Source organism: Podarcis erhardii, assembly GCF_964252035.2.
Source record: "Podarcis erhardii genome assembly, chromosome: 9".
In the NCBI taxonomy this organism is placed as follows: domain Eukaryota; kingdom Metazoa; phylum Chordata; class Lepidosauria; order Squamata; family Lacertidae; genus Podarcis; species Podarcis erhardii.
In genome coordinates, this window is record NC_138512.1 from 59739818 (window position 1) to 59761510 (window position 21693).

General features: G+C 44.7%; 1 protein-coding gene across 2 annotated transcripts; it reads left to right on the forward strand.

Annotated features, from left to right (window-relative positions):
* The first annotated feature begins 9083 nt into the window (after nucleotides 1-9083).
* On the forward strand, nucleotides 9084-21477 carry LAMTOR3 (late endosomal/lysosomal adaptor, MAPK and MTOR activator 3). 2 transcript variants are annotated; one of them, XM_081877434.1, is made up of 7 exons: nucleotides 9084-9223; nucleotides 11541-11583; nucleotides 11838-11872; nucleotides 18057-18115; nucleotides 19243-19376; nucleotides 19839-19902; nucleotides 20653-21477. In XM_081877434.1, exons 2-7 carry the CDS (start codon nucleotides 11575-11577, stop codon nucleotides 20724-20726), a joined length of 375 nt encoding a protein of 124 aa, XP_081733560.1. In that variant the 5' UTR covers nucleotides 9084-9223; nucleotides 11541-11574; the 3' UTR covers nucleotides 20727-21477. The 2 variants fall into 2 exon arrangements, with proteins under 2 accessions (XP_081733560.1, XP_081733561.1); XM_081877435.1 differs by lacking the exon at nucleotides 9084-9223 and adding an exon at nucleotides 9258-9348.
* The last annotated feature ends 216 nt before the right edge of the window (nucleotides 21478-21693 follow it).

Sequence of the window (21693 nt, forward strand, 5' to 3'; positions counted from 1 at the left end):
TATTTACTTCAAAATGAATCTGCAAGAGAAAACAAAATTTCTCTGTGTTAATGGAAATATAGTACCTCAGCTGATCCCCCCCCCCCCGTGAAACTAGTCATTGTAGTCTGATGTATACAGAATTCAATTTTTAAAATAGATTAAATGTTACCTGAGTGGATCTGAAATCCATTAGCCTTCATCAGACTATTCCCATCATCCCAGACCACTGGTCCTGTTAGCTAGGGATGATGGGAGTTGTAGTCCCAAAACATCTGGAGGGCCGAGTTTGCCTATGCCTGGCCTTGATTTAGGAGACCACATGAACACAGAGTTTGATGGCTGAATACAGAGCAAAACTACACCATTATTTCAAAGATGTTTTTCTGGATTATAACTGCTTTGCGTAACCTTTCCTAGATAATTATAACTGTTGCAGGTGGAGAAAGAATGTTGTTTGGAACAGACTGACTTGAGTAGGACAAGTAGTATTAGGCACAGGGAGAGTGTTTCCAAAGTGAGATTCAAAGAATATGTGGCAGTTGAGCACTTTAATCAGTTTCCCCTCATTATTCTCCTGGTTAAGCTATGGGGTAAACAAAAAGAAGCCATGCAGCAGTACCTAAGCATCTTTATATGCAAGGTTCCATAAGTGATAATCAGTAGAGGTTCCCGATGCCTGCATTATCTGATCAATATATGTGAACCCTGTGAGATTATTTTGTTTTGAAGATCACACAATTTGTATTGAATTGCAAAACTAATGTTGTATACAGTACTTTCTGATACTTAGAATGTACATGCAGTATCATAACTTGAATAACGCCCCCTCTGCCCCACCCACTTTAATTTGCCAGTCTTCCTTGCATGAACAAAACGGTAGAGACAGGCATTTTCAGTATGGGTGGAGCCAAGGTGCCTTTTGGATTTCTAGCGAAGTAGATATTGTAGGTTCCATATTTTTTTTTTTCAAAATCTTGGGACATGCCTGGAACTAAAATATGCCTAATTTGGTTTAATGTATTAGATGATTCTGCAAACCTCTTTTACTTGGAACTGAGTTCTCCATTCTTCCTTGTAATTTAATTAGGATTACGTTCTTAGATACATAAGTCACATCTGTGCATGGTTGGTTTGTCTCGCAGGGCTGGGGTTCTTGACCAGGGTTTCTTGATTGGACCTGATGTTTTTTTGAATTTTTGACAACTTCCTTGTTTTTTTAGTGGCGCTGCACAGTATGCTGCCCATTATTTTCTGAGTGTTGAGGTTCCCCAGATCACTTTTCCTGAATTAGCAAAACTAAATGTTGCAAGAATTATTAAGCAGTTATTAAGCTTTTAAAAAAAAATTACTGGTAACCAAAGGTTAAAATACATTAATGGTCTTCGGTTTGGTTTTGTAGAAGCTTACCCAGGATTCTGCCATGAGAATATTGGTGAAAGAAGAAAAGCTTTCCATTGACACACTTCTTCCCCTGCCATACTGCAGGTGCAGCAAGAATGTAGGGCAGGCATAGGCAAACTCGGCGCTCCGGATGTTTTGAGACTACAATTCCCATCATCCCTGACCTCTGGTCCTGTGAGCTAGGGATGATGGGAGTTGTAGTCCCAAAACATCTGGGGGGCCGAGTTTGCCCTATGCCTGAGGTAGGGAATGCTATAGGCACACACAGTATTTGTGACAGGCTACAACCAGATACAACAGCTTTCATTCGAGTAAATGGAAGGCCACACTAGTACTCACCCCAGCAATAATTGGACCTACTTCCCATGATAAAGGCTAATCTCAAGCAGTTAATACTGCCATTGTAAACCCGTGGGGATTGGATACAAAGCTTCTCTTGTCCTTGCAGAAAGTTCATCTGCTCATACATGAGGCGCATCCTTTTTGCCATTGATTTTAGTCTCCTTTTTGTCACATCCCATGCCATCCAAGTCTCTCCAAACCCTCGGGAGCAGCGTGGGAGGGGAGGAGGGAGGTTGCAGAGAATAGGATTGGTGGGAAAGTCCTCTTGTGTGTAAACTGACTTCCACTTGTGCATCTTTCAATCCAAGTGGTAATATTGAAAAAGTACTGAAATGTACTTGGAGAATGCTCATACTGATTAAAACTTCTAAATCTGCAATATTTGCTGAACTGGGTCAACCTATAACAACTAAGACCTGGTATACTAGATACTTTATTCTTGCAATGCAAACGAGTGTGTGTTACTCACAGCATAAAGTCCTCCATTTTTAAAAGTGGCCTGAGAGATCTGCTTTTAGTGTTAGGATGTCATTCTTTGATTTTGTTGTTGTTGTTGTTGTACATTGTTGTTCTCCTTAGACTTTCAGGAAACTTTTTTGGGGGGGTGCTCTATGGACTGTAATTGAAAAATACATTGTCAAGCAATATGTTTAATTGAAAACACAAGCAGTCTTTTCTTCTTAACATATTCATTTCCCATAATTATAGGTTTGTGATGGCATGGGAAATAGTCTGTTTGCAATTAGAATAGTTTAACTCTGTAACTGTCATGCCTTTCATGTCTTCTCTTCCCATGAGGTGACCAAAGTATTGGAGCCTCAGCTTCAGGATCTGTCCTTCCAGTGAGCACTCAGGGCTGATTTCCTTAAGAATGGATAGGTTTGATCTTCTTGTAATCCAAGGGACTCTCAAGTGTCTCCTCCAGCACCATAATTCAAAAGCATCAATTTGGGTAGACGAGTCTAAAAAGCCCGGGACACAAAACTTTCATGGCCCTCTAGCAGCTATGGCAGTTTATTTAGCGTTAACTCTAGAAGTGTATACTGTACTCTATTCTGACCAAACTAAGCCTCCTGATCTATATCGTGCTCTAGGATGCTTAGTTTGGTCCAAACACTTTCAGAGTTAATGCTAAATACATTTCTTCTGGCAAACGAGCCGCCTAAAGATTTGTGTCCCAGGCTTTTTATCTGAAATCAAAGGGGCACATTTGTTGCCAGATATGAAATACATTGGTATTTTGGAAAGGGGGGTAGGAGAGCTGAAAATAATGCCAATTTCTTACCCTGAATCTATTAGCAAATTCCGCTTTAGATTTTGGTATTAGGAGTTATTTATACTGGAAACAGCAGAGGAATCATTACTAATCTCTTGTATAATTTAGCCTTTGGTACCCACTACCTAATCTATAAATTAGTTACGTCTGAAGCCCTTGAAGATGCCAGATTTGATCCTTTAATGCTAAGTGAAGCTGCACAGAGTTAAGAGTACTGTAATTGCTTTGATTTACCGTAAGTAGTTCATGGATTGAACTGTCATTTACTTATTTCTGAGCCATCACAATTCTCCTTATAGGCTGCCTTGAAGTATAAGAGGACTCCCATGCAAGATGTTTCATTTTTATGAATGGTGTACAGCTCCTTCATATTATATACATTGTAGGTTCTGTGTTTTTTCTGTAAGTAAACCAGGTATATATTTATTTATTATTTGCAAAAGTTTCTATACCACCAACATTAAATAAAAACATGGCAGTGAACAGCATAAAATCGACAATAAAATTGCGTCCATAAAACAAATAAAAAATATATCAAAAATCAGTAGATCAGGCTCATACACCAACATATCTGAAACCCTCCTCAAAGCCTGAGTGAGCAGCTGAGTTTTGAGCAGGAGACTAAATGTCAGTACTGTAGCTGTAAAGAATAAATCTTGTCCCTGAGCTGGAAGCCTAACATGGGTGCTTTGCTTCTGCTCTGTTCAAAAATCCTTTTTGTGCTCTGCATAGACATTTCATTTTTTAAACTGTGTAGTTGGCCAGTGAACGCATTTACAAGATACAGCAGAACTCCGATTCAGACCACAGTGGTGCCTCGCAAGACGAAAAGATTCTGTTCCGCGATTCTCTTCGTCTAGTGTTTTTTTCGTCTTGCGAAGCAAGCCCATTGACGGCTTAGCGGATTAGCGCTATTAGCGGCTTTTAGCGGCTTATCATCTTAGTGGATAAGCAGATAAGCGGCTTAGAAAAAGGGGGGGAAAGGGAAAAAAGTCGGAAAAACTCGCAAGACATTTCGTCTTGCGAAGCAAGCTCATAGGGAAATTCGTTTTGCGAAGCGCCTCCAAAACGGAAAACCCTTTCGTCTAGCGGGTTTTTCGTATTGCGAGGCATTCGTCTTGCGGGGCACCACTGCATTTCTCTGTACAGCTTTGTACCTGCCTGTCCTTTAGCTCCCCTATTATTTAAAGCAAGTTATTTTGAGGGACTTGGAGGCAGCTATTATGACATGGCTAGAGGGAAAGAAAAAGTACACTCCTCTTATTGAGTCAGTGGACTGGCTGGCATATCAAGGTAATTGTGAAAGAGAAGCAGGCTAGTGCTTGCTCCTATTTCATTCTGCCCTGCTCTCAGTAATAAACCAGTAGCCTTGGCTTAACAATGTGTGAACCACTGCTTGTTCTTGGGGAAAAAGAAGCCTTGATTGCTGGTTTGCATGCCACTAAGCCAAGGCTCATGTTTTGTTGCTGCTACCTCCAGGCAGAGCGGGACAAAACAAGCAAGTCAGGAATGCATGTTTGCACTCTGTTCAATCACAGCCATCTTAACATAGGTGAAACAGTTGTTGTCTTTCTAACTTTTATAATGCTAGCACTGTAGATCCCAATCTATGTCAGTTTTGCAAAGACAACCCACTTTATAAAGCAGACATTATAAGACGGACCTTGAGGATCTCTCCTAAGCTTTCTGTGCCCTTGATGCTTCTTCCTCTACTTCAAAAAAAATGCTGCCTTTCCCGCTTCTCTGCTGCAAAAAATTATGGGATGGCAACAGCAGCAAATGTTGCATGGTTTTAACAGGTAGTTAAGACTGACTGAGCCACAATCCACAGGTTGAGTTCATAAGCAAAAGCAAGCTGCCTCTTCTTGGAATAAGATTCATTTAGAGCAGATTAGAATATTTCTTCTAATTTGGAAAGAGACTGGGGGGAACAATGTAGTTGAGGTGCAGCTGATTATTCATACAAAACTATGTCTCAACCATATTTGAGGGAGGTTTTGCAGAGGTGGCATATGTGAGGTGGGGCAATAGTGTTTCATTAACAGCAATCTTTTGTGCAAGTTCAGTTAGCGCTGATGCAATCCATTGACAGGTCAACCTCATTCACCTCAGTAAGGCTTGTGAGGGTTTTTAAGCAAGCACTATTGAACAAATGAAAGTTGTCCTATTGAAGTGCCTAGCATATTGGGCCCCATAGATTTAAAGAGTATATGAATCATCTAGTTATATTGCAACTACAAATTTAATAAATAAAAACAAACTTTTTTAAAAAATGAAAGGCAGCAGTATGTTCAACTGTCAATTGCCAGTTTAGGTTTTTTATTTAAAAAAATCTAGGAAAAATGTATACCTTATGTTAAGGATTATTTCAAAGTTTCAGGTGGTCTTGAAAAATAATTTGGGAAAGCATCTTGGAATGTGTATTTTGTCCCTCACTTTATTTTCACTCTGCACTAAAGTCTATTGGTTTGGCGATTACTGTGTTTGCAAATTACTGTGTGGGACCATTTGTGTGCGTAGATGTGTGTATTGTCTAGCTTCATAACTCAAACTTGGGTGTAATATTTTACCATTGTATGTTTGCACAGAGTACCACAGGCAGTTGGGATTTTGGTGTCATAATGACAAAAAGCATTTTTGCCTGCATTTCTCTCTTTCCCTTCCATCCCCCCCCCCACCTCCCATTACGGCCCAGTGCAGTCATAACAATTAATTGTGATTAGCAGCAGCCTTTGTTTGTTGCCTGAACTTTAGTTACAATCCCACATAAAGTGAAACCCTGGTTTCAGCTTGCCAAAGTAAGCTCTGCTACTAAAGAATGTATACAAGAAAAGACAAGCAAGCCGCCTGATAAGAGCTTGGAGAAGGGAGAAACAGCCTTAATCATGTATAGAGATTAACACCAGGGATTTTCAAATAATGGTTTAGGTATTCCAGATGCAACTTTGTTTAAATACTATGTCTGCACGGGGCCTGTGTGAGAGGACAATCAAGTTTTCACAGGGTCAACATTTCAAGGGAAATCTCATGTATTGTTTTTCCCTGGAGTGCGAAGATAAACAGAAGCATTCCTCCACTAAACTGTGAAATAACATTGGAAATGTCCTAAGGACCAAACAATGTTTCCAAACCAGTTTCTGACCTTGGATGTTCTTCTGATAGTAACCACTCTTTTCCCCCCCTGACGTTTCATAAGTTGATGTCAAAAGCCTACAAGCTTAACTTGGAAGTAAGCTCTATTGGCATCAATAAGTTATTTTTAAATAAATGTGCTTAGGGCAGAACTGCCAGACATGTATTTTGCTAGCTTTAAAAATCTGAAGGAACTTCAGTGTTGGCTCTTGAAGGGCTAAGATGAGAGCTTTGATGTTTGTGAATCATGCTTTTTAAAAAAATGAATGCAAAGAAAATTCAACTAAATTTACGGTGGCATCTTAAAGAAGATCCTATTTTATTTAACTGTAGATTTAATGGTTAGGTTTTAAAAAAGATCGGATTTGTAATGTACCTAATGTAATATCAAACTTATATCAAAATAAAAATATTTTCAATGTGAATAAAAGACTTTTTACCTGATTATATAGCCCTATTGCATTCAGGAACTGGCATGTTAAAAGAAAGCATCTACAGCAGGCATGGGAAATCTTTTTTAACCAGAGGGCCACATTCCTGTCCAAGCAAACTTCTGGGGGCCACATACGAGCAGTGGGCAGGCCTAGAGGCAAAAGTGAGCAGAACAAACATAGCTTTTCCCATTGTACTACAGATTAGTTTCTACATACATCCCTCTCTATTCTCCATCCAGGCAAGCAAGAGTTTTAGGACACATTAGATAAAGGTAAAGGGACCCCAAAGACACTCAAAGGGTGCAGAGTACGACAGGGGAGAGTTTCAAGGATCAAACAGATCCCAGCAACCCTTGCTCAGGACTCTCTTCCTATCATCTCATACCCAGTTATCCCGGCAACCTTCCAAATGTCACAGTTGGAATAAGACATATTTTCATTCCTCTCTCATAGGAAAAAGCTTACAGGTTTGACAGTACCAATGTAATATATTTGGGTACATTCAAGTTCTTCACAAACAGATTGAGTACCGCACAAGAGACAAAGTCAGCTTTGCAATATCTAATCTTTATTTTAACTTTCACGCCATCTTACCTTCCTGCCATTGTAACAGCAGCCATCGTATCCTTGGCCATGTGGTTTTCCTATTCTTAAGCCAATAATAGTATACCCACCGATAATTGTATAGCATCAAACTCATTTAGTATTCCAAAGCTAATGAATTCTTCCCACATGATATTTTCGGTACCAGCTGCATCAACAGACACCAGGCAACAATTACAAATATGCAGAAGAAATTCAGTAGAACATAATCCTTTAGTGTTCATTTTCCTCTACTACATGCTTCACAGCACTTGTCAGTTTGACACACATGGTTATTCAGGTTTGCTTCCGATGGCCAACAAATTAGTTGAATGCACTTGAGCACTTCTGTCCAAGTACTTGAAGTATGATTTCCTGCACTTTCATGAAATAGTTCCAGTTACAGATAGGTAGCCGTGTTGGTCTGCCATAGTCAAAACAAAACAAATTCCTTCCAGTAGCACCTTAAAGACCAACTAAGTCAGTTCTTGGTATGAGCTTTCGTGTGCATGCACACTTTTTCAGGTATCTGAAGAAGTGTGCATGCACACGAAAGCTCATACCAAGAACTGACTTAGTTGGTCTTTAAGGTGCTACTGGAAGGAATTTGTTTTGTTTTTTCATGAAATACTTTTTGCTTCATAAAAGGCATAGTGGTGAAGTCTGTGCATGTTGAAGGATCAAGGTTCAGCTTCCCACATAATGAAAATCAAGTGCACCTTAGGCACCATCTTTTTGCACAAGAATCAAAGTAAGTTAATTTGTATCTATTAGGAAGTGCGTAATCTCCCTTGAGTTCAATGGGACTGACTTCCAGGTAAGTGTTTGCAGGACTGCAACCTAAGCAGCTCCTTAAAGCACTGCAGTGGAAGTTATTTCTAGAGCTGGTCACTTTGTGTCAGTGCATCTTCTGAATGATTTGAGTTGATTTATATGCCACTTTCCCACAAATAGCTGTGCCCAAAATGGCTTACAGGGAATGTTCAAAACATCAAAATACAAATATACAAAATATGCCAATAAATTAAAAAATGACGCCCAAAAATGTTAATAAGTCACGACGAAAGAAGAATGGATACTAAAACTTAAGCAGAAATGGCGAAACTTACCAAAAAAATAACAAATCAATATAAACTTTTTAGAAAAGAATGGAAATAGTTTATTGAATATTTACAAATAAACTCTAAACAGATAAGAACACTGGCAGGATTATTATAATAACTGCAGTTTTTTAAGAGTATACACTTGCGGGGTATAAATAAAAAAATATTATTATTATTAAAGTAGATGAATAAATTAATTAATTTTGAATATGCAGAAAAAACAATAAATAAATTTAAGGAACCTCAGAAAGAGTTGGAAGGAAATCGAGTTTAATGTCAAAATGATTGTAACATTATTGAAATATATAAAATTGAAAATAAAAAAATAAAAAGTTAAAAAAAGTAAATTCAAAAATGACAAAACTCAAGCAATTTAACAATAAATTCAATTATTACCAAAATAATAGTAATCTAGGTTTAAGTACATAAAGACCAAAGCAAAAACGACATTGTTAGCCGACATTGCAGTTGTCTGGTACCAGTCTTCCTGCACCCTAAGGAGCCTGGAATAAAACACAGTTCAGGGCGACATATCGCTGGCTCCCATCTTCTTACTCTAGAGGAGGCTGGCAGCAGCAGCAGCAGCAAAAAAAAAAAAAAGGCAAATGCCGGAGACACTCCTCAGCAGCCTGATTGAAATGCACTTCAGAGTGTGAGCCTAGACCACACGCAGCTGGAGCCTTTGACGCTTTGCGCGCGCACCCACGCCCCTGTCGCAGCAGCAACCACGCGTGCGCAGGGGCGGACGCCTCTCCGGCTTGGAATCAGACACTCTCCCGCTCAACCCCCGTCCCCTCTCCAGACCGGAAGTAGCGCGTGCGTCTGCCTTCCCGGAGCGGAAGCGGAAGCGACCCGGAGAAGTTGCTCTGCCTCACGCTTAGCAGTCACGCGACCTGGTAGACGGGAGGGGGAAGGAGCTCGCTTAAAGGGAGGGCGGCTGTTAAAGGCGTTGAACCCGGAAGAAAGCGGAGGTGCGTATGGGGAAAGGGGGACCCGACAGTTAAGAGGCCTTCAGGAGACCGGCAAGGGGGAGGGAGGGAGGGAAGGCAGGAAGGCGCCGGGTGTTGACCCTCGCTTGTCGCTGCGGGACCAACAAGTGGGTTACTGTTGTTGTTGTTATTATTATTAGTTATTAGGACACGCTTAGTTCATTCCGTACGCAAAAGAAGGAGTGGCGATTAATAATAATAATAATAATAATAATAATAATAATAATAATTTATTTGTACCCCAGCCACTCTGGGCGGCTTCCAACAAAGATTAAAAATACATTAAAATGTCACACATTAAAAACTTCCCTGTCCTCTCCCTTTCCTGATAATTTCGGAGCTGAAGCCGAAAGCCATCGGCCCTTGTTTCCTCAACTGGGTTTGGGCGGCGACGGCTGGAAGTTTCTGGCTCCGTCGGGCTTCTGTACCAACTTGAATACAATACTGGGAGGGGGCTGGGCAGGTAAGCCCCCGCCCCCCGCGTTATCGATCACACCATTTGAATGGCAATGCCTGTCGAGGGGGGCCGACCCCTTCACATACAGTATTGACTAAGGGGGCTGAAGGGACCTCTGCCCTAGAAGAGTCGGCTCCTGTGCAGGGAGGTAATGATGGCGCGGTGATTTGGTCATCGTTAGAGCTGCTGATGACATCCTCTGCTTCTCTCTCTCTCTCTCTCTCTCTCTCCCCCCCCCCCCCCAAAGTATATAAGTGCCAAATGGTATGTATTTGGTACATTTTTGCTTTCGCCTTTATCTCTTCATGTGGGCGTCCAGGAAAGATGGAGAGTCACAGCCCTACCTTGGTAGATAGACCGCGATAAGATACTGCTGGTGTTGTACAGTGGTACCTCGGTTTAAGTACTTAATTCGTTCCGGAGGTCCGTTCTTAACCTGAAACTGTTCTTAACCTGAAGCAACACTTTAGCTAATGGGGCCTCCTGCTGCCGCTGCGCCGACGAAGCACGATTTCTGTTCTTATCCTGAAGCAAAGTTCTTAACCTGAAGCACTATTTCTAGGTTAGCGGCGTATGTAACCTGAAGCGTATGTAACCCGAGGTACCACTGTATCACCATTTACACTTGAAAGAGAGATAGAGAGCTTTCTTATTGCTGGTGGTGCACATGACTCCCACATAAGCCACAGGAGCACACATTCATGATTATGATTATTATCCTTTCACCTGCAGGTTCCAGGGCAGGTTATGACAATTTAGAATTAAAAACAGCTAAAGCAGATTACAATCACAAGAATGGGGTAGGTCAAAGGGTACGTGGCGAAGCAGAGGAGGTCTAAAGGAAATGACTGAGCTTATCTCCAGCAACTGAAGGGCGGATCTATCTTAAGGTTGAAAAATTAGGAAATATAGTATATGTATTCTGCAATGTAATGTAAAGCACTGAGTCGTTTCAAAGGAAGAGTAGCTATTGCTCCTTTAGCCCAGATATTGCTGCAACCTGATAGCCTTCCCCCCCCCCCACCACCACCACCAGATGGTGTCAATCCAGTTAAGCCCATATATAAACTCTTCCACACCACTGGACTTTTCATCCAGCCCAACATTATCTCCCACCAACCCCTTTGGGGTGGGGTTTAGCATTTGCCTGAAGAAGGGTTCATTTTTTAGTTATTCACTTTTAAGTTGTTCCAAATAAAGGCTTTGGGTAATAGTCAACTAAGTTTTACTTAGAATAGGCCCATTGAAATCAGTGGACTTAATAATGTAAATTACTTGCAGTGGGTCTGAGTAAAACTTTGTGCCACACATACTCTTGGTATTTGAATTGGTTCCCCTAGTGGAAAGCCTGGGTTTTTCTTTTCTTTTTGTGTGGGAGGTAAGCCTGGGTTTTTCTTTTTGTGTGGGAGGGGGCCATTGCAGTCCTGTAACTCTGTACGTTTTGTATTCTTGTCTGGCTTTTGTTTATCATTCAGAAGGGGTTCCAATTACAATATAGATTTTTCCTCCTCCTGTGTCTATAGGATCCCTGTGGTATAGTACATTTGCACTCCAGACAAATAAGTGGGTATACCTCGTTACTCTTTTTGGGAGAGTTGTTCTGTTGTCTAAAAAACCATGGTCCCATGCCTGGGTGTCGGGCTTCACCGATTTGGCTTGTCACGGGTTGGAATTGCTATGGGTTGACATTTCCCAATAGCAACTCTGCATTGAGTGACTTTGAGAACAAGCTGTGAGTGCTAAGTGTAGCAGGGGTGGTGTAGTAGAAACTTGTTCTCTGCTATATTCACATAGAAGGGCAAATTGTTTTGTCACAAAACATGCAACTTTTTTCCCCCACAGGGTTTGGACTGTTCATTTGAACACTTCTGACAACATGGCAGATGTAAGTATAATTAGCACTATAATGCACATTTTGAAGTGGCTTGTTGAATATGACAGAGAGCTGTGTACCAAAGTATTATGCTTAAAAGAGTGGCCATTTCCCCTGCTTTCAGGGACAGCTTATGGTGTAATGGAGGTTTCCAGTGAGTGATTATGAGTGTGAATGGAAGACGTAGTTAATTCTCCAGTACATGACCTCTTAACGTGTGCTGTAAGTGACTAAGGTAAACAGTTTCCTTTTCTTTCCTCTTCTAGGAATTGAAAAGGTTCCTGTACAAAAAGCTCCCAAGGTAAGGTACCTATGTATATTTACATTCTGAACTTTTGAATTTCACATATCAGGAAACCTGTGTTGAAATTTCAAACCCAGTGCTAAACCTGTTCTCTAAGTGGGAGTTGGGAATAATTCTCATTTATCTCAGAGCAATGTCCTGAGTCAGTAATGCTTATGGAGTCAGCCTTAGTAGGATTTAATGTGTTCTATGAATACTGTACCTTGAAAAATTGTTGCTTTCAGGTACCTAATTGGAAAGTGTTGGGGGGTGGGAGCTGTGTCCCTCCACTTATTGAGGAACTTCATACTGGGGGCTGTAGGATATTCCATGGAGGTACACAGCTTAAGTCAGGGAAACTTGCAACACATACTGTCAGAGCCACCCTGGGTCCCAGCTCACAAGAGACCAAAGTCCAGTCCAAGCTATATACAAAAGGTTTTATTGAAGATCATTGTCGTCATTACATCCAAACTCCGTGGCTCCGCATCTGTTACCCTTAGATGATAGAAGTCCCCTCTGAGTCCGTCCCTCCCCTGCACCAATTTAAGAGGCTTGTGCTGCTCCACCTTTTCCTCTCTTTCCTTTTCCGCAGGGTCTTCCTGCCCCCCTGTGTTCCCTCCTTCCGGGACTCCCCAGAGGCTGAGTCTTCTCCTGCCTGCTCCCCCCTCCTTCGTGCTTTGGCACCAGGCTCCTCCCCAGAGCTCTCCCCATTTCCGCGCGCCTCCACATTTGAACTTGGCGCGCGTACGTTGCTCCTGACCTTCCTTTCAACAGCCACACTGCTCCCGGTACTGCTTTCCGCCCCTTCCGGCAGGACGTCTTGCCCCGATCTCCTTCCCCCCTCTGCTCCTTGTTCTGTTCCTCCCGACACACTGGTAACTCCACCCTCTTCACTCCGTTCCGGTGGAGAAGCCGGTCCCGATCTCCAACTCCCACTGGCGGTTCCCCCTACGTTCCCCTGCTCCTGACTGTTTCCCCCTTGGGCTCCCCTTGGCTTGACCAGGGGGGCTCCCTTTTGGGAATCCTCCGATTCACTGGACGGACTCATGGACCATCTCGGGTCATTGTCGTCCTCTTCCTCGTCAGCCTGGAATCCTTCTCCCTCACTCTCGGTCTCCTCCCTCCTCTGCGCCTCTCTCCCTGAACCCCTGACATCCATCCCCCCCTCGAAGCCCCCCCTTCCCCCCTCCCCCCCATCGGGTGCGGGTTGTGGGAACTGCAGCTCCTCGGAGGTAGATGCAGGATACAGTTCGGCTACGTCCATGTCCTCTGCTGGCAGCTCGGTGTACGTGTGTTCGAATTCGGGTTCTTCACCCAAAATGTTCGCAGTTCCCTCTTCCATTGCTACTTCGTCTGGTGCTGCCGGCCAAGGCCCCTTCAGCCATTTCTTGCGCCAGGCTTCCTCTGGTTGCTCATCCCACCAATAAGAGGGCTCTGTGTCCACCCCCGAACACGATCCCCTGGGCGAGTTTGAGTCCGGCGTTCTTTCCTCGGCTGAAGAAAAGCCGTGGAAAGTGCTGCCTGAACATGTGGGGGTAAAGAGCCAGTCATCGAAGTACTCGGCTGGCATGGGTCTATGTGGGAAAAGGGCATGGAACTCGTCCTTTAAAAGAGGTTCGTCTAAAGCGTAGTCCGGCACCCACCCACTGGCACTGACTGGTGCACCCTCTCTGACTAGAAAGTATTCTATTCCCTCTTCCCCCCATCTCGAGTCCAGGATCTCTGTGACCTCGTTGAGTGGTTCGACCCTAGGCGATCCCTCCCTCCTAGGTGACTCTGTGCGTGGCTGCGGTACTGTTTCAGACTCCTGAAACCTGTGCGGGGCCTTGTAGGGAGTGAGCACCGACCTATGAAAAACCGGGTGGACTCTGGAACCTTCGGGGAGGGCCAGTCGAAAAGCCACGGGGTTGATCTTAGCCTCCACCTGGTATGGTCCTAGCTGCCTGTGCCCTAGCTTCTTCTTGGCCAACGACTTGGCTGGCATCGCCTGGGCCGCTAACCACACCCAGTCCCCCACCTGGATGTCCTCTCCCACTCTTCTGCCTTTGTCTGCCTGCACCTTATATGCTTGTTTGGCTAGCTCCAAATGTCTCCGCAGCTCCTCGTGCACCTCTTGTAGTTCTGCAGCGAACTGGTCGGCCTCTTGCGGCTCCCCCTCTCTTGGTGCTACGAACCCCGGGAAGGTCCTGGGATGACGTCCATTGTTCGCGAAGAACGGCGTCACCCCCGTCGACGCATGCTTCGTGTTGTTGTAGGCAAACTCCGCCATCGGTAGGTAGTCCACCCAAGCTGCGGGTCGCTGATTTGCGTAACATCTCAGGTACTGCTGCATGATCGCGTTGACCCTCTCGGCTTGGCCGTTGGTTTGTGGATGTCTTGCCGACGCTAGGTTGATCTTGACGTGCAGGATACCTAGGAGCTTCTGCCAAAAATTGGAAATAAACTGGCGCCCCCTGTCGGACAGGATGGCCCGCGGCAGCCCATGCGCCCGGAACACGTGGTCGATGAAGAGCTTGGCGGTCTGTTCCGCCGTCGCCACCTTCGCGCAGGGAATGAAGTGCGCCATCTTGGTGAACAAGTCCACCACCACCAGTACCGCCGTCTTGCCTCTGGAACTGGGCAGGTCAGTGACGAAGTCCAGCGCCACCCTCTCCCACGGTTGCTGTGGTGTTTCCAGTGGTTCCAGTAAGCCCGCCGGCTTCTGGTGTACTGGCTTGGACCTCTGACAAGTGTCACATCTGGCGACGTACTCCGCTACTTCTCCTCGCATCTGGGGCCACCAAAAGTCCCTGGCCACCAGCTCCATTGTCTTCTCCCTGCCGAAATGGCCCGCACTGGGAGCGTCGTGCAACTGCTGCAGAACCTTTGCTCGGAGCTCGTCGCTCGGCACGTAGAGGGCACCCTTGTGAGTTAACAGTCCGTCGCATAACTGGAACTCATCGTCTCTCAGCGAACCCCTACGCAGCTCCTCTATTTTGGATTGTGCAAACTGATCTACCTGCAACGCGCGTCGTACCGCGTCCAGGTCGACAGCGATGGCAGCGCACGCCCACGCCTGCGGTGCAAAAATGTGCCTGGCTGCTATTGGCGCCGCTTCCTCAAGATATTGCGGTTTCCTGGAGAGCGCATCGGCTATAACGTTGGAGTCCCCTGGGACGTACTCTATCCTGAAGTCGAAATCCGCGAAGAACTCTGCCCAGCGCATGTGTCTTTGGCTCTGGAGTTTCGCCGTGCGCCAATACTCTAAGTTCTTGTGATCCGTGCGGACCTGCACTGTGTGCTTGGCTCCAATGAGGAAATGTCGCCACGCTTTGAACGCTGCGTGAATGGCTAACAGCTCCCTGTCCCATATGGTGTAGTTTTGCTCCGCTTTGCTGAGCTTTCTGGAGTAAAAGGCACCGGGTCTCCAGTTTCCATGTGGATCTTCTTGCAGGAGTACGGCTCCAACCGCTCTGTCTGACGCGTCGGTCTCTAGTCGTATGGGCTTGCCTGGATTCACGTGCAGCAGCTGCTCCTCGGAGGCGAAAAGGCTTTTAAGCTTCTGAAAAGAGCGCTCCGCCTGTTCCGTCCACACGAACCTCTTTTTCTTGGAACTGAGAGTGTCCGTGATCGCTGCCGTCTCCTTTGCAAAACCTCTGATGAATTTGCGGTAGAAGTTGGCGAAGCCGATGAATCTTTGGACTTCCTTCCGATTGCGAGGGCTCTTCCAGTCCAACACCGCGCGGACCTTGGCGCTGTCCATGGCCAGCCCCTTGTCGGACAGCTTGTAGCCTAGGAAATCCACGTCCGTCACATCAAACTGGCACTTCTCTAACTTGGCGTAGAGCTTGTTCTCCCGTAGTCTCTGCAGGACTTCCTTTACGTCCTTCTCATGGGCCTCCTCCGTTTCCGAAAAGATCAGGATGTCGTCGAGGAAACACACGCATTTCTTGTAGAGAAGTCCCGCTAGCACGTGATGCATAAATGCTTGGAAGACGTGAGATCCATTTTGGAGACCAAATGGCATAACTCTGTATTCGTACGTGCCCAGAGGCGTGAACATGGCCGTCTTCCACTCATCGCCCTCCCGGATGCGTATGAGGTTATACGCTCCACGCAGATCCAATTTGGTGAAGATCTTCCCCTTCCTTACGGTTGCCAGGAGATCATCTATCTTGGGCATGGGGAAGGCCTTGGGTTTGGTCTTACTGTTTATGAATCGATAGTCCACAATGAGTCTTTTTTGGGGCGTGTCCTTTTTCTTTACAAAGAAAACAGGACTGCCCCCCACCGCTTTCGATTCTCGGATGAATCCGCGCTTCAAATTGTGCTCTATGAACTCCCTGAGTTCTTGCATCTCGTCCTCAGACATGGAATACAGCTTTGCAGTCGGCAACTGCGCCCCTGGCACCAGGTCGATGGCACAATCATAAGGCCTGTGGGGCGGCAACTGGTCAGCTTCCTTCTCGCAGAAAACCTCCAGGAACCCCTCGTACTTGCGGGGTACTGCCTGCACCATGCCAAGTTGCAACTGCTGCTCAGCTCCCTCCTCCTGGCTGGACTGGATGCAATGTTGAGCACAGTACGATGAGCAAAAGGTGATCTGCCGTTGGTACCACGCTACAGCAGGACTGTGTCTCTCCAGCCAACTCATGCCTAATACTATAGGCGTGTCTGAAAGGCGGGTGACATTGAAGCTGATGACTTCTCGATGATTTCCAATCCTCATCACCATGGGAGGCGTCTGTTGCACAACTTGTCCTCCTAGCAATTTCCTGCCATCCACCGTGACTACGTTCAGAGGTGTTGTCGCTGGCAGAAGCGCTATGCGATGCTGCTTGACAAAGTGCGTCCCCACAAAATCTGCGTTGCTCCCAGAATCAATCGTGATGGGGACTTCCAGGGTGGTTCCATTCGGCAACTGAAGTGTTGCAGTGAGCTGCACCGCTGGCTTGGGTGGTAAAGGGTCTGTGCGTTGCAAAAGCGCTGGGGACTGCTCTACAGATTCGCCTGGCTGAGCCCCAGCAGCTCTGCTTCCAGCCAGGCACTGTCGTTTCCCTGAGGTTGCTCTGCTTGCATCATTTCTGCTGCAACAGTTGCTAAAGCTGCAGTGTGTTTCTGCAGCCTCTGGGGACACTCTTTCGCCATGTGCTGTGCACTGTCGCAAATGTAACACTTCCTGGTCCCTCTAGGAGGCTTTGCCTTTACTGCACCGGAAGCTGGGGCTCTGGCTGTTGCTTGAGCCTTAGCACCACCAAGTTCCATGGGCTCCTCCCCCTGCCTTCCCAGTGGCGAAGGATGTGACTGACTGAACTCCCTGGGGATGAAAGAAGACGTCCTCGCTGGTGGACGCACCTGACGTTCTTCCTCAGTGTGCCAAGGACGTCCCTCGTGCCGTATCCCAATCGCCAAAGCCCTCTGCACAAGCTCCTCCAGGGTCTGGGGTCTGTCTCCCCTGGCAAGTTCATCCTTAATGGGACCGCTGAGCCCCTCCCAGAACAAATCCCTCACAGCTGGAAGTTTCTGGCTCCGTCGGGCTTCTGTACCAACTTGGCTTGACCAGGGGGGCTCCCTTTTGGGAATCCTCCGATTCACTGGACGGACTCATGGACCATCTCGGGTCATTGTCGTCCTCTTCCTCGTCAGCCTGGAATCCTTCTCCCTCACTCTCGGTCTCCTCCCTCCTCTGCGCCTCTCTCCCTGAACCCCTGACACATACCAACTATGTTAGCAAGAGACTTCTGTTCTCTCCCCCGCCCCGACTCTCTCACACACACGTGTCTGTGGCTCCCAGCCTTGATTTAGTAACCTAATAATTAGGTAACCTAATATTAATATTAAATGGTTCCAAAGTTTTGACACTACAAGCCGAGACATAATACTTCATTAGACTTTTATCATCCTTTCTCCAAGTAGAATATATGCATCTGCTTAGCTTCAAAGTTTGGTCTGTATTTCCCATCAAATTTTTTTTTGGACCAAGAATGGGAATAATTTTCTGAACCTTTAAATTCTTCAAAGGGGTTTGAGAATGTTGTGGGTTTTGATTGAGGCATTAATACAGTGCTGTAATTGTTAAATTGCAGGTTGTAATTGTTAAAATGATTAATTGATTAGCTGAGTAAGGCTAAAAAAAGATGCAGGTGGCACCATCAATGTGAAATAGTTGACAGTATTTCTGGTTAGGTTGCTAAAAATTCTACCTCTTTTACTTTTCCAGTGTTGAGGGACTCCATGCTATTGTAGTGTCAGACAGAGATGGTGTACCTGTTATCAAAGGTAAGAGATAACCTGTGTATTTATCTGGATAGGATATTTGCATCAATTTAATGGAAATATAAAATCCTTGTTTGCTCAAAAGCAAGACGTTTCCTCCTACTTTGAAATAGACAAAAACATGAAATCATTTTCACCTTTTAAACTTTTCCCTTGTGCATCCTGATTCGTAAGGAGAAATTTTAAATATAACTAGGCACACATATCCACTCCCTGTCACCTAGTCTTCTGTTGGCTTCCAGTGTAGACATGAGTCAGCAGAGATCGCAGTGCCTATTCGTCAGCTGTGATGCACTTTCCTGGATAGAATAAGTGGAAGAAAAGAATACTGTTTGAGGAAGCTGTATGTGTAAACCACTTTCTTGGTGCTTTGGTAACGGTGTGAGCTGGTTTCCTTCCGAGTTACATTAGAAGAAAAAGCTGCATTCAGGGCTGTGTGCACTCAGTCCTCAAAACTGCAGTCTTCATTGCTATACTGTACTGCATTAAACAGTGTAAAATGGCAAATAGTTGCTTGATGTTTACATGCTTTGTATATTTGTGCCTTTACAAATATAGTTGGACTATAACTTCCATCATCCCTGACCATTAGCCAGTGGTGTGGGATAATGGGAGTTGTAGTCCAACATCTTATTGGGCCCCAAGCTTCAAAAAGGCTGGTATATTGCTTGATGATTTAATTTGTATACTGCCTTCAATTCCATTATGGGGTAGGGAGTAGGGGAGGTACGGTTTAGGCAAGGAAAGGATGGATATCGGATTTGTTCTTGGGTAGTTAGAAGAGATGGAGTTCAGGAAATTCTGCCTGAAGCAGATGATGGATAGTTGACCTTGGAGGGCACTTTAACTCCACTTGCTGAGCATTAGGAACCCACTTGAACACACCTTGGCTTTGTCAACAAGTTCTTTCACAGTCATGACTATTGACTATTTTTCTTTAAAAAATGTTAACTGTGCCATAGTATTGCAAGATCTTTTGGAATTGCACTGTGCTTCAATCTCACTACACTTGCGAGGATTAGTCCCTTGAGTTTGTGCTTCTGGTTCAACTAACAAAATGCCTGTTATCTGTGCAAAATGTGTCTGTTACAATATTTGGAGACTGGCTATAGAGTGTCCTCTTGTTCTAGTTGCCAACGATAATGCTCCAGAGCATGCTCTTCGACCGGGTTTCTTGTCAACTTTTGCACTCGCAACAGACCAGGGCAGCAAGCTTGGGCTTTCAAAAAACAAAAGCATCATTTGTTACTACAACACATATCAGGTAAGATGTATTGTCTTCCTTCCAGAATTGGCGGATGAATGGATTTTGCAAGTAATGTAATGAAGCATTGTATTGGAATGGGAGGAGTGGTGTTCTGTGTCAGCAAGCAATCTGCTTGTGCCTAGCTGTTTTGGCCAATATCATAATCTGGCAGGATGTTTCCTTCACCTTTTTAATTAGTCTAGAAAATTATTGTTAACAGCACTACATTGCTGATGCATTGTGTGCCAGTGTCTTGTAAAAATCTATTCTCATCCTTACCCTACCAATGGGTGCCAGTAATGTTGTGTAAAGTTGGGCTCCAACTGCCATCAGCCCCAGGCAACATGGCCAATGGTCAGTGCTGATAGGAGTTCAGCAACAAATGGAACCTGGTTAGAACCATAAGAGGCTAGTGAACTGCCTGCCAGAAAACATTTACTGTGTGCTGGATTTTGAAATGAAATGTCCTTCTTCTTGTAGGTGGTTCAGTTCAACAGGTTGCCTTTGGTTGTGAGTTTCATCGCTAGCAGCAATGCCAACACAGGTACGTCTTCAGGACTGAGAGGCTTTGCTGCCTTCAGCAACCATACTGCTAGATTTAAGTTGTAATATGTGGGTACACGTGGTTTTTCAAAATGCTAAGTACTTAAAAGAAAAAGGCCAGTTGCATGAAATTGGCAGGCAGTTCCTCTCCAACTCCCAAGTTGTGGATAATATGATAGAAGCAGAGCCGTACAACAAAAGTCACAGTGACAGGACAGCTCAGCTCCACTAGTCCCCTCACCTTGAAAAAGCCACGTGAGATTTTCCTAGGGCAGGGGATGGGCCAACTGGGAGCAAGGCATCCCTCTTTCTCTCTTCCTCCTTGCCCTGTGGACTGTGTGGGAGTGGGGAGGGACTGTTTGCCCATGCCAGAGGTCTAGGTTTCCCCCACCTGCATAAAATTATGCAGGAACACAGGTTCTCCACTCCTGTTAAGGGATGGCTCAGCAGAGGTGATTGTGTATACTGCTGCTTTGGCGCAAGGAGCAGAGTGTGGTTTCAGCACATGAGCAAAGGGAATGAAAGCTCTTATGGGCCAGATCCTGTGTTGCCTCTGCAAGTATCTAGTTTATAGTCAGTGGCAGTGAGAATGTCTTGCTCCTGTGCCAAAATGCTGGCATGAAGTTCAGTTTCCCCAAATAATGTATAGACAGGTTATCAGTTCACGTTTACAAATGGATCCCTCTAGTATGATATATAAACTTTGTTTTTCTCTCTCTTCCCTTCCTACTTTATATATATGTTTGTGTAGGGCTGATCGTGAGCTTGGAAAAAGAGCTTGCTCCCTTATTTGAAGAGCTATGGCAAGTAGTGGAAGTCTCTTAACCTGGCACTTTATCTCCAGAGTGAAGCATCTCTTGAATGCTGGACAGGAAAGATTGATTTCTTTTTTCCAACTCACTGCCGTGTAACAAATGTCTTGGAGCAAATGCTACTTTGTCTTGTTTTAAATAATTTAAACAAGTTGCATATAGAGCAAAATGTAGAATACAATGGGGAGAAGGGGGTTCGGGCTGCAGGTGCATTTGTTAAAACCACAGGGCATTGTGGAGACCAGCTGATGACTCCCATGGAGTTAACTTCAGGCATGCATAATATATTTCATAGGAAAAAAATACTGTTCAGAATTGGCTACCCCCAGCTCACTTGCTGTACGAGTAACGGGTGTGCCTGTCTTTGAACTACCACTATATGAACAGTGCAAAAATACGTTTTCCTTTCCCATTCTTGCAATGAAGAACTTCCTAATATTTGCTCACATTGTGCATCAATGCAAGAAAAGCTTCCCCTCACAATCAGTGACTCATGGTTTGTTTGGATAGAGAAATACTAATAGCCTGGAAGCTTTTTTTAAAAAAACAGGTACATGCTAGTTCTCTTCAATACTGCTACAGCTGAGCTCTTACAGAGATCGCATCAATCAGTGTTCTTTTTGCATACGTATATGTAAAACAGAAGGATGAAATTTCTTGTTTTATCCCATTTCTATTTAAGTTCATGTAATTATGTTGCTTTGCTGCTTCATCTTACCTTTTTGCATGTCCCTAAACAGATTGAAATAAAAGTGTGAATAAGATGTGTAGCCTGATTATTACCAGAGAGAAGAATCTTGCAAAACAGCATTCTGACTAACTTGCTTAGATTTGGATAGTGTTTCTGTGGTGCAGATGTGGAGAGAACTTTGGCCCTCTATATGATGTAGAATTACAACTCGCCACTGTCCATGCTTGCTGCGGCTGATGGGACTTATTGTTCAACAGCATCTGGAGAACCTACTCCTGCTTTGATGAGG

What these genes read in the sequence shown, in the direction of transcription:
- LAMTOR3 (XM_081877434.1), top strand. An exon ending in CTGTACAAAAAGCTCCCAAG is followed by an intron (nt 11,873 to 18,056) that starts GTAAGGTACCTA and finishes TTACTTTTCCAG; the next exon opens with TGTTGAGGGACTCCATGCTA. An exon ending in TAGCAGCAATGCCAACACAG is followed by an intron (nt 19,903 to 20,652) that starts GTACGTCTTCAG and finishes ATGTTTGTGTAG; the next exon opens with GGCTGATCGTGAGCTTGGAA.